This window comes from Eublepharis macularius, chromosome 17 (assembly GCF_028583425.1).
Source record: "Eublepharis macularius isolate TG4126 chromosome 17, MPM_Emac_v1.0, whole genome shotgun sequence".
NCBI lineage: Eukaryota > Metazoa > Chordata > Lepidosauria > Squamata > Eublepharidae > Eublepharis > Eublepharis macularius.
The window spans coordinates 22,394,651-22,407,901 of NC_072806.1; the positions used below are offsets into that span (position 1 = coordinate 22,394,651).

At 44.7% G+C, this 13,251-nt stretch overlaps 1 protein-coding gene across 3 annotated transcripts in view; it reads left to right on the top strand.

Moving 5' to 3' along the window:
* Positions 1-4,709: 4,709 nt before the first annotated feature.
* Positions 4,710-13,251, top strand: part of LOC129344441 (ras GTPase-activating protein 4-like) — a 70,237-nt gene continuing 61,695 nt past the window's right edge. For 2 of the 3 annotated variants that reach the window (XM_055001064.1, XM_055001065.1), the window contains exon 1: positions 4,710-4,938. In XM_055001064.1, coding sequence (XP_054857039.1) covers positions 4,874-4,938 — 65 coding nt within the window. In that variant the 5' untranslated portion in view covers positions 4,710-4,873. The remainder of the gene's footprint in view (positions 4,939-13,251) is intronic. The other variant, XM_055001066.1, reaches the window with a different exon arrangement.

Here is a 13,251-nt window from a genome sequence, read left to right on the forward strand (position 1 = left end):
TTACTTAGCTAAAATGGATATAAAACAATTTATTCAAATAATCATCAATAAATATTTAAAAACAAGTTTAAGAATGCTGGATATATACTTATTGTATTTTGCTTTGAAGACCAATCCCTTAAACATATGCAGAAAGCAGCAGGTGATTTTTCTCACCAAGATATGGAGTAACACTAGGTCCTCCATTAATTGGCTGCAAATCAAATGGCTGTTAAAGTGACAGCTGTGAAGTCTTGTGCAACACTTGTCAATCTAGGCAGAACCTAGTAATTCAAACAATGCTTTTTAAAAAACTTAACTGGCTGTACAGTAAAAGGTAACTCTGCAGCCATAGAAAGGAAGGTTGCCAACTGATGAAGGAAAAACAACCTTTGTCTGCTCCTGTACCTTTATGGGAAGTTTGATTAGCAGCAGGGCTCATTTTGAGGGAAAACGCGCAGGAACGCAGTTCCGGTAGTTCTCCAAAAGGGTCACATATCAGGTGGCCCCACCCACCTGATTTTTGGCCATTTGGGGCCAGTTTCGGCCTGGATCGGGGCCGAAACAGCCCAATTTGGGCCCATAATGGCCAGGATCAGGCCCAAAACAGCCAGGACTGGTCCCGAAACAGCCAGGATGGAGCCTCTAATGGGTGGTGGATCACTGTCCCGCTCAGCAGTGGCCCAATCCTGACCATTTTGGGCCCCTTTTTGGCCATTTTCAGCCCCTTTTTGCCGTTTGGGGCCCAATTTTGGCCCTGAATGGCCAGGATTGGGTCCAAAACAGCCAGGATAGGTGATGTCAGGGGGTGTGGCATATGCAAATCAGTCATGCCAATGACACACTTCCAGTGATGTCAAGGGGCACGGCATATGCAAATGAGTTGTGCTAATGAGTTATTCTAATGAGTTCCTGCAACTCTTTTTCTACAAAATGACCCCTGATTAGCAGAAATCAGCAAGCAACACTTTTCAGAGTATCAAGCTAAACACAATCACCTTTTGTGGCTGCAGAGCGAACTTCAGTTAATTGCAGTTAAAGGAACAGCCAGTTCTAAAAGTTGGCAAGCTTTCTTCTTACTCTACCCCCCCAGTATTTAGAAAGCTGTAGGACGATTTGGTGGAGTTGCGGATTTCATTAGGGTTAGGGTTAGGGTTAGGGTTAGGGATAGGGATAGTCTTTTTCTCCTATCGTTTGAGCAATGCACAGACCAGTATTGTTCCTTGTTATTGATCAAGCAGCTGGTTAAAGGAACAGGATCAAGGGCTTATTTAAAGAAGTGGCACCCTCCTTTATACTGATGAGGTTTCCCAGATGGCTGGATTTCCAGTTTTCTCTGGAAAGGGTCTCCCCCAGTCTCAGGGAACAGCTGGCTAGAATTTCCTTCCCTCCCTCGCCCCCGAGCTGTTAATAATATAATGTCATCTGTTTTCTTTTGGAAAGAACTTTTCAACCCTCGGCTAATCCTGGGTTCAGCTTATGTGCTTGTCAGCAGCTGACTGGTTTAAGGTTGTAAAGGGGAAATATGCATTTGGGAGAAAGGCTAAAATCCAGCACAAACTGGTTTGTTCTGCAGTAAATAGGTATTTTTTAATACCTGATAGTATAAGGAGGTGGTGGGAATAAAGGCTCTGAAGAGGGAATGAATGGGAGAAAATAGTCTCTGAGAAGGTTGGGGAGAAACTGTGGCCTGTGGGAGGACGGATGGCTTTGCAATCAGAAGGTCATGAGTTCAGATCTTGACCTCTCCAGTTCAAGATAGCAGACAGCAGGCACTGGGAAATGTATTTATCTATTTACTTAATTTATACACTACTTTTCTTCTCCCCAATGGGGATCCAAAGCAGCTTACAACATTCTCTTATTCTCCAGTTCATCCTTCCAACAACCCTGGGAGGTAGGCTAGGCTAAGTATGTGTGACTGGTCCAAGACCCTACCCTAAAAAGGAATGGTCCAGGAAGGCCTTTTTAGAAAGAAGACACGATTATAGTTTATATCTGTGAAATGTTAGGTAGTGTTCATTACTTTCTTTCCTGTATGCATTGTACACTACATTATACAGCATCTCTAATTTTGTAATTCAGTGTTATTTCATTGTGTATGGTATGCATTGTACAATTTTATTGCCTCTGCTTTTGTATTGTGTTGGTTTTGAGTATGTTAGAACAACTTTACAACTATTGCATGGCTGATTTGTATGTATTATGCTGCACTGATTGCATTTGTTTTTACATTTATCTTGAGTCTGGGTGAGATAGGTGGCCTACAAGTTAAATAAATTAAATACTCTATCCTGGAAGTAGATCAGTGGTCCCAGTCAGTACAACAAAGTTTCCTATTTTCATACTGACATGTAGCTCTCAGTCCTGTGCATGCTTACTCAGAATAAATGCACGGCAATCCTAAATGTATATTTTCTTGGGAGGAAGTCTTGCTCAAAAGGATATGCACAGGGTTGTGCTGTATAATTGCAACCCTATGTGCACCTCCCTAAAAGTGTGTGTGTGTGTATGTGCCGTCAAATCGTCTCTGACCTATGGCAACCCTATGAATGAAAGACCTCCAAAATGTCCTATCATTAGCAGACTTGCTCAGATCCTGCAAACTGAAGGATGTGGCTTCTTTTATTGAGCCAAGCCATCTTGTTTTAATAATTATAATAACAACAACAACATCATTCAATTTGTATACTTCAGGACAACTTAACACCTACTCATAGCAGTTTACACAGTATGTTATTATTATCCCCACAACAATCACCCTGTGAGGTGGGAGGAGCTGAGAGAGCTCTGAGAGAGCTGTGACTAGCCCAAGGTCACCCAGCTGGCTTCAAGTGGAGGAGTGGGGAATCAAACCTGGCTCTCCAGATTAGAGTCCCACGCTCTTAACCACTACACCAAACTGGTTTTAGGTCTTTCTTTTTTCCTAATAGCTTTCACCTTTCCTAGCATTATTGACAAGCATTATTAATCTCTTACCTTGAAAACTCTATGATGAGACATCCCTAAAAGTAAATCCCTAAAATTTACCTGGGATTTACTTCTGAGTAAACATGTCTAGGGAAAAACTGCGTGTCAGTTTCACAGTACCATTCCCAGTTGCCCTCTTCTTGGAACAGCTATATATCCACCCTCTCATAGGTATGTGCTTAGGAGGAAGCCGCTTTGAACATAGCGAGGCTACTTGTGAGTCAACATGCACAGAGTCCAGTTGCACTAATAGTGCTGAGAAGGAGAAATATCAACTGCCTGTTTTGTATTTAGATTTTATTTATTTATGTCATTTATAGTCTGCCTTTCTCACTGAGACTCAAGGTGGATTACACAGTGTGAGATTAGTACACTCAGGATCAAGGATATTTCCATAAACAGTGCCATAGGGTAAATAAACACAAATTTACAAAGACATAACATTAGCAAGAATCCAACACAGAGTTGAAGAAATGCTGAAACAGAACATAAGCAATCTAGGGCTGACATTAGACAACATAAAGCACAGGTAGCACATAGGAGCACATACTTAAAGCAACAGACAGTATGTAAGGCAACATAGTGGTGAAGTCTATGAGACCCCCTCCCTACAATACCGCCCTCCTATTTTAAAAATCTGGCATCCATTTTTGAAAAAATTGGTAGTGCCCTCTTCTTAGTGGGGCCTTCAATGTAATACGTTTGCTTTTTTGTAAACTATGAACATAGTTTGGGTTTGTTATGATGTGAGATTCATCCAGGTTCACTCTGAGCCTGAACAATATGTGTTTTCCGACAGGGCGCAACCTAGGTTTCATCCGGATGAATGCAAGCATGTGTAATAAGCATTTGTGACGTGTGTGGTTTTATAATCTCTTTTGTGGTTGTGATTAGTTCTTTGCTCTTTGCTAAAGTGCAAGAGAAAGATTAAAAGGTATTTCAGATTAGAAGGTGCAAGCTCCCACGCTCCTGACATTCAGAAAACTGTACAAAAGCAATTATTTAGGAGGACTTTCTTATATGGGTAAGAAACTGTAGGGTAAGAAAATGGTTCAAAGAGATGCTTTGATAACTGATAGGGACTGTAGACTACAGTATTTTGTACTGCATATTGCTGGATTGTTTCTTGTGTTTAACTTGTAATGTCAAATTGCTTATGTTTGTTCCAACATTATTTCAGCTCTGTATCAGATTTCTGCTTTTCAGATTTCTGCAATCTATACTCTTTTGTATTGCTTATCCAACTTCTCAGGGCTCAGTGTTGCACACTGAAATCAGTCTGTTGTGCAATCCTAGACACACTCAGAAGCAAAGTCCGTTTATTCTGAGGGAAGCGTGCATCGAGGACCGCAGCCTTAAAACCCGGCCGTCGCCCCTTTGTAGGACAAGTTGCCAACTCTGGGTTGGAAAATTCCTGAGGATTTGAGGAGTGGAGCCTGCAGTGGGCAGGGTTTGGGGAGGGAAGGGATCTCAGTGGGACATAGTGTCATGGAATCCACCCTTCCAAGTAGCCATTTTCTTCAGAGGAACTGGTCTCTGCACTCCTGGAGGTCGTTTGTAATTCCGGGAGATCTCCAGGCGTCCCCCGGAGGTTGGCAACCATTCGCGCGAACTGGCCGGCAAGCGGCTCGGCCAATCGCCCTGAGAGGTGCCTGTCTGACCACGCCCCTCTTTACCTTTCTGCTTCCTCATTGGCGGAGCGATAAAAACCGGGCGCGAGACACGCATCCCCACATTTCTAAAGCGGGGTGGTGGGAACGCCCGGCTGGGAGCCGCGAGCCGCTTTGCGCGCTTCTGGGGCTTCGGCGCCCTTTGCTAGTTTTCCTGCCCCCGCGAGCGAGAAATGCTCCCCACGAGCTCGCCTGGCCGTGCCGCAGGCGAATAGCTGCTTCGTCCTGCTTTGCCCGCCAGCCTGGGATCAGCCATGGCCAAGAGGAGCTCTTTGTTCATCCGAATAGTGGAGGGGAAAAACTTGCCAGCCAAGGACATGTAAGTAAATCTAGAAACCAAACCCCAGCCAGGACCCGTTTCATGTGCGTCCTCTTTCCCTTATCAAACTGGAGGAAATGCTCTGCCTGTCGCGTGTAGTTTGAGCTCTAGGCGTGCTTACTCAAAAGTAACCCTTGTGGGGTTCCATAGGATCCCTGGTAAACCGTGCGCTTGGCAGCCTAGCTTGGTGCAGATGTACATTCCACCCTGTGGATTTCAGCGGCTCGCCTCCCAACTCAGCCCTCTCTGTACTGACTCGGGAACGGAGCCTGCGCGGCTTAAGGGGCTTATTCCTGTGTAAACGGGGCGTTCTCGTTCTTGGCTTGCGGCGCCGGGAACCTGCCTGCGTGCCCAGGGACTGCTGATTTTGGTTTTGATTTTGCTCATAACTTTTCCTCTTTTTTAATGCAACTCAACTAGTGTCTAAAAACGGTATGATGCGTGCTTTCCTGCTTCCTTTTTGGGGCTGGAAAAAACGCTCTTGATTTCACATCATGTACTAACACCCAAAAGGGTTTTTTGGTCTTTCCCTGTTTGGAAAAGAAGGCTGGCATTTCAGTCATCGTATTTGGCTGTCAGCGTTTGGGGTGGTCTTCTTACATACTCTCACACATCAGCCTTGTGAGGTGGGCCAGTAGGCTTGTCCCTGTGCTGCCAGTGGGGAAACTGAGGCAGGGAGTGTTGCAGTTTCCAGTCAACAATTAAGTGTGTGCCTAAGAAAGCACAGTTTAAATAGGAGCTGCGCCAGTTCTGCTTGGAAACCCTTTCCCCATCCTTTTCATCTGGTTGGCATTGCTTTCTTATTTGTTAGGGCATTAAAAACCAAGGGCAGGGTTGGAAGATGGTGAACAATTCTTTCTCCACTTCCCCTTTAGATTGTTTTCCTAAGTTCTTATAAAGTGCCCTGTGTTAGTTTTTGTTTTCATGATTGATTGATTGAGTGAGTGATGAACATTTCTGCACTGCCTTTTGGCTTTGAAACCCTCACCCGTGGCTTACCAGTTACAAGGTCAAAGAAGGCTAGAAATGAAGTCAACAGAAAAACCACAGAAGCAGTTGCAGCTATTGCAGCCGAGAGGAAACCAGAATAAAAAGCTCTTAAATATCAATAAGCTCTGACCTGGATAGCCTGATCTCATCAGATCTCAGAAGCTAAGCAGGGTCGGTCCTGGTTAGTAATTGGATGGGAGACCTCAAAGAAGACCAGGGTTGCAGGGACAGGCAATGGCAAACCACCTCTTGCCATGAAAACCCCACCAGGGGTCGCCATAAGTCAGCTATGACTTGAGGGCAGGCTTTCATTCAAAGATCAATAAAAGTACCACAGAACTGCAAGGGGGTTAGTCCCCTTACGTTTTCTGACTGCCTGCTTCATCTATGCTGGTCTTTGACCATGCAATAAATTTGATTTAATTTGATTTCTGACTACCTACTTTGCTACACATTGGAGGAGGACAAGGTTTGGCACTCCTGGCTCTGTTCATGGTGGGAGGGGGTTTATGGACTTCCTTAAAGGACTCCCACTTCCCCTTTCCCTTCCCCCACGTCAAGCACTGTCCAAGGGCCACTGTTTTAGAAGTCAGTGTGGTATACTGGTTAGAGCATTGGACAGAGACTGTGGTGACCTGGACTCAAAACCCCACTCAGACAGGGATCTTGTTGGAGGATGCCGAGCCTGTCACATACTCTCAACCTAATCTACCTCACAGGGCTGTTGTAAGGATAAATGGAGGAGTGGAGAACCATGCATTTTGCCCTGAGCATCTTAGAGCCGTTGTCTTCCCAGATCTGCTGTTGCTTACTTGCATGACATCAGAGTCATGTGACATGAACAGCAGGAACCAGAAATATGACCTCATTGATGTCAAGGCAAGAACCATGGACAGGGGACCAAGAGAGATGAGAATGAAATTGCTGAGCAGTCGGGTTAGAACGGTTAAAAAGAAGTACTTCTTCACCCAAAGAGTGATTAACACATGGAATTCACTGCCACAGGAGGTGGTGGCAGCTTCAAGCATAGACGTCTTCAAGAGGGGATTGGATAAACATATGGAGCAGAGGTCCATCAGCGGCTATTAGCCACAAGGTATAGCTGGAACTCTCTGTCTAGGGCAGTGATGCTCTGTATTCTTGGTGTTTGGGGGGGGGCAATCAGTGGGAGGGCTTCTAGTGTCCCTTCCCCACTGGCAGGCCTCCTGATGACACCTGTTTTTTTGGCCACTGTGTGACACAAGAGTGTTGGACTGGATGGGCCATTGGCCTGATCCAACATGGCTTCTCTTATGTTCTTAGAAAGGAAATGCAAGTCAAGTTCCAGGAAGTGTACCATAGTGAGGAACAAGCCAAGGGTCCAATCCGTATAGGAATCCATCCCATCATTGAGTAACATTTCCCGTTGCTTCTTTCAGCATGCACACAAAAGACAGGCAGGGTGTGTGCCCTTCTTTTTATCTCTGCCACAGGCTTTTCGTAAAGGCAGGACCAAAAATGGCTGCTCCCGAGAGTCTTGACTCGCGGGTTGAAAACCACCTCCTTAGAGGAAGGGCAGAATTTATTTTACCCTTTATCGGCAAGGTTTTTACCCTGCCTTTCTGCCTTACATAAAAAAGGCGTAGATAGGATCTCCGTAATGGTTACAACATTACTTGACAGGCTTCCTGAATTATGAAAATGGCATTCAGGGGAATTCCCCTTCATTGCACAACTTAATTAACTGAGTCTCATTTTATCAGCGATGCGATATCCACGTTCATATCAACAAAACAGAAAAATTACAGGCAGCGAAACGTACTGTCCTTCCTCTCATAGGAGATCTTTGGGATCGAGCCTTAACTAGTGTCAGAACTCATCAAAACTTGGCCCTGGCGTCTCGTTCTAAAACTAAAGCTGAGAAATAGAATCACATCCTTGGACATTTAAAGCAGCAATCCTAAGGATTGGAATAATAGGGCACTGACTTCCAAGTATACCTGTTGAGGTTTTCTTCCTTAGCTGTAGCAGAATTGAACTGGGGGAAAGTGGGTGAGGCATTGAAGATGGATAAAAGACTGTGAATATATCACTAAATGTGAATCAAACACTTTTGGTGTTCAAAGTCCTTTGCATCTAGTATCCTTTTATAATATTTACAATAAGGCAGTCATACCCATTATGCAGACAGGGTAGCGGGAAGACTGAGTCTGAAAGAATGGCCAGTCAAAGACATTCTGGTGGACTTGCAGCAAGACTCGAACCAGGGCCCTCCCTGATTGCAACTCATTTGCTTAGCCTTTATGCTACACGTGTGGTTGGGTTTGAATGATTATTTTTCTTTATGGTTCTTCCTTCAGAAGGCCTCACTTTTTTCTGCAGTCATGTTTTCTTTGTGTGTTCCTCCTGTAAGAGTCGTTCTGAAACATTTGCATGCCAGAGAATTGTCTTATTGGAACTGACCTAGCATGGTCTCATGGAAGGGGTGATTCAATTCAGGGGGAGGCGCAGGATGGGAATCGCTGAATTCCATAGTAAAATTCACACATAGTAAAATTCCATAGTAAAATCCCTTTCCCCTAACAACTTTGGGTACTGTTCCACCTTGTACATTCCTATTGTCTGCCCAGCAACCTTGTAGGGTAGGCTAGCTGGGAAATGGGTGATTTGGGACAGCACTACCCCATGTGCTTTGCAGATGAGTGAGAATTTGAATGCAGGTTTGTCACAATTAAAAAGCTGATGCGCCCCGGTGGCTGTCGCCACTGCTTATTTATGGAGGTTTTCTGATTAGGTCCAGTACTTGGTGCTGCAGTTTGTTGCTCTTCTCAGAGATAAAAATGTTTAAGATATATTTCTTGGAATCCTCAGAACAGCCCTGGAAGGTTGATCACTCCTGCATTGGACATTTTTGTAGAGTGAGGTGGAAGGGAGTTTTGCCTACAGTAACGTGAGGACTTAGTGGCTGAATTGGGGGCGGGGCTAGAGGGGAATTGGATCTGGCTTTTTGCTTGCATGCTTAGATCTTGTGCTTCCTTGTCTGTGGCTTTTACAGAAAAGGGGAACTGAGTCTCTGTTAGGGTTGCCAACCTCCATGAGGGGGCTGGAAATTTCCTGGAATTACAATCACTCTCCAGGTGACAGCGATCAGTTCCCCTAGAGAAAATGGCTGCTTTGGAGGGTGGACTCTATGGAATTCTACCTGCTAAGATCCCTGCCCTTCCTAAACCCCACCCTCCCCAAGGCTCCACCCTCAAATCTCCAGGTATTTCCTAAGCAGGAGTTGGCAACCCTACGAACTCTTGTTTTGATCTAGCATGCTCTTCTAACATTCTTGGAACTGATTCATGAGGACTAACGTAAAGGTAAAGGTAGTCCCCTGTGCAAGCACTGAGTCATTACTGACCCATGGGGGGGACGTCGCATCACGATGTTTTCTTGGCAGAGTTTTTTACAGACTAATGTAAACACCAGTTTATACCATTGTGACTAGCTTTGGTTCTGAGTTTCCTTCTTTCTCACATACCCGCAAGTACACTGCCCCCCTTCCTGGCATAACTGTTCTTTCTTAGAAATGGAGAACTGATTGTGTGTGGTAATTTCTGAGACTAGGGCAGAGAAACACACCAGGGAGGGAAATGCATAAGGTCCCACTGCTCACGAATCCAAGATGGAGAGAAACGGGATTCTGTTCCCTTGCAGTCCATGTGTATTTCTGGGGAAAAAATCTGAAATGTGTCAATAACGCTATAAGATTATTGAGGTTATTTACAAATCATCATCATCATAAATAAAAACTGTAAAATGTTGAGCCAGACAAACAGCTGTGTGTGGGGGGCGAGGGTGTTATGGTGCCACAACTGGAAAGGCTCTGGTCTAGTGTCAGTCACCCAATTCACTTCTGAAGGTGTGAGGCGTATATGATGTAATCTTTATGTATGCCCAGCAGTATGAACGAATTCTTTTGCCCTTCTAAGCCACTGCCCTTTCCTGTGTCGTGAGCATTTTTCTTGAGTTTGATTAGCACACAAAATAGGTTGTAGCCCTGATGCAATCTTGCACGATATTGAAAACTTGGTTGAATTTCTTAAGCTTTAATCTGAAGCAAGCTCCCTTTCTTTCTTTCTTTCTTTCTTTCTTTCTTTCTTTCTTTCTTTCTTTCTTTCTTTCTTTCTTTCTTTCTTTCTTTCTTTCTTTCTTTCTTTCTTTCTTTCTTTCTTTCTTTCTTTCTTTCTTTCTTGACCTTTTCCTCAGCCACACTTTGTTAACTTTAATAAAAGTTAGGAAATTTTTCTGTTCGGCTTTTAACAAATATTTTATTCTGGACCTCCTTTGGATTGCCGTCAGAAGCTGCTGTGATATAAATGGTTGGCCTAAAACCAGAAAGGACGAAGTATTGAGGAAGAGTGACTGCTTGGGCCCTCCAAGGTAGAAATACTTGATTAGAGCGTTTTCTTCAACGGGCACACCCTCGGCGTGCCTTTACTCCCTACGTCTGTGACTTCTTTCAGGCTTGTAATTTAGCTGCTTGCTGCACGAAGGCCCCAAAACATATGTGACAGTGTCCTTGTGGCAGCCACAAAGATTTTACTACGTCTAGTTTGGCCCTGAGAGTCAGTGTATTTATTACCCATGGTTAGAATGTCCAGCCATGACCCGAGAAATCCGGGTTCAAATCCCCACTGGGTCGTGAAGTCCCTGAAGGAGCAATCCAAAGCAGGTTTACCCAGAAGTCCCATTTTAGTCAATGGGGCTTACTACCAGTAAAGTGTTCTTAGGATTGCAGTGTGGCTTGTCCAAAGTCACACACGAGGCTTTTTTTTTGGGAAAAGAGGTGGTGGAACTCAGTGAGTTGCCCTAGGAGAAAATGGTCACATGGCTGGTGGCCCTGCCCCCTGATCTCCAGACAGAGGGTAGTTTAGATTAGGGGGCGGGGCCACCAGCCATGTGACCATTTTTAAGAGGTTCCGGAACTCCATTCCACCACATTCCAGCTGAAAAAAAGTCCTGGTCACACAAGATTTTTTAAAATGTAAGTTAAGATTCTCTAGGGTATTGGAATTTTCTGATTCAGCGTTATAAGAGATTTCTGGTTCAGCATTAAAGGTTTGGGCCTGGTGGGAGGGAGAAGCTACTGGGAAAGTTCCCGGCTGTCTTCCTCTCCCGACTTCTGTAGCATCTCTGGGGCTTGAACTGGCCAATTTAATTATTTTTTTCATTTCACAGGCTTTTGAGCTATACTGCCTGAAGCATGCTTAGTCTTCCCCATCCAGTTGCTGTATCTTTTTTTTGTCTGAACTTCCAAAGACATATTTTTTCACACAGTCAGGGAATCCCCCTAGGTATGACTAAATCTTGAACGTGTCCATCTGGCGGGGTTGTTTAGCACTTTTCCCGCTGAGGCAGGCTGCCCTCGTGATGGTAATGGCATGCCATATAACAAAAGTCTAATTCTAGAGTGGAGTATTTAAAAAGATTGCTGATACAAAATTCATATGGGTATTTGCAAAGGTCAGCGCCTGCCCTTACTAGCTCAGTCAGCAGCCTCTACTTCTTTAGAGTAAAGCTCTTGGAAGTGCCTGTGTGGGAGTTTGACACACACCCCCCACCAGACTTGTGTTTTTCCTTGCTGTGCATCCTGTCCTTTTTCTGCAGAAGCAAACAGGTTCTTCCTGCAAAGTTTCCCCCTGCCTCGAAGTGCCTGTCCTCTGGCTCGGAACGTTCTCTTTGCAGTTACCACCAGCAGGTAAATGTAAGTGGCTCAAGATGACCTAGATTTGCCAGCAGTATCATGAGAGCATTAGAAAGAAGCAGGATTGGTGGGAAGGGAGGGGCCTGAACTTTCTCATGCTGCCCCTTTCTGAGGAAATAAGCTGCTCTGATGGTACAAAATGGAAGAGATGGATTTTTTCCCCCAGCTATTGGGAAAATGGCTCCTGAGAGCTAGAGGTGCTTTGGCTGGTGACTATTGGGTACTTCTGTCTGTAGGTTTTGGTATGCCAAAAGATGACCTGGTTGTCAATCAAATGGCCCGGATGGCCCGGTTGTCAGTCAAATGGCCACTTCTTTTTGTAGAGGAAACCTGGAGAGAAGAACTTGTAGCAAAGAGAAGATAGTACCTGCCTATATTTCAAAACCCATTCTCTTCCAGCAAGTCATCCCCCCTCACAGGGCTTTTTTTCAGCTGGAACGTGGTGGAACGGAGTTCCAGCACCTCTTGAAAATGGTGACATGACCGGTGGCCCTGCCCCCAGATCTCCAGACAGAGGGGAGTTTAGATTGCTGCCACGGAGGGCAATCTAAACTCCCCTCTGTCTGGAAATCAGGGGGTGGGGCCACCGGCCATGTCACCATTTTCGCCAAGGGCGATTTAAACTTTCAAACCCCCACCCCCTTGTTGCAGCTGACCCAAAGTGATGTCATTGTGCGGTCCTGAGTTCCACCATTGAGTTCCACCACCTCTTTTCCCAGAAAAAAAGCCCTGCCCCCTCATAAAATTTTGCAAAGGGGCTAACCTTGGAGAAGGAAGGGGAACTGCTGCCTCTGTGTATGCATATGTGCACATTGGGGAACGTTCTGGATGACTCCAGTCAGACCTGATTTAGATAGAGGCATGCATTTAAGAAGCCCTGAGCATCTAGTTAGCTTTCCTATACCAAATCATTTAACTTCTGGCAAGAGGTACACCACAGATAATGTCTTAAGTTTGTTACCGGGTATAGGACACAAGTAATACAATTTTGGACTTTCTGCTTCCATGCTAACCCTTTATTAATAAAGTATAATTATTTAGCACGCTTAATACCAACTCAATCAACAGAAAATCATACCATTGCTTATAATAGCTACATAGATGATTTAAGGAGTGCGATTACATGAGTCTAAAAACATATCTTACCCAAAGATATGAAGGTCACAGGCAAGGAACCCCTTTTAAGAGGAAGCTCCCGATCAGTTCAGCGTATCATATTTATAGCGTTTCAGAACCATCTCCTTACAATAGTTGTCTGTTCCACTTCAAAGGGACTCACATGCTTGGCTAATTTATTATAACATCAAACACCAGACGTTATCCATATTTGAAACAGATTATTAAAATATATAAAAAATAATTAATTCTTGCTAATTCTTATCTTAACTGAGGCTGTGTTAAATTAGTAATGACAGCTTTCTTATACATATGAATATCTTCTGACCCTAGGGCTGCTAGGTCTCCTGGTGAGGGCAGGCGATCCCCTGCTCCCAGCCTCTGCCCCCCGTTGCCACTCACCTGGCCAGTGCGGGGAGGGGGAGGCCCGGGGAATGAGCCCAGGAGGCAAAAAACTTCCCCAGCCATGTGCAGTA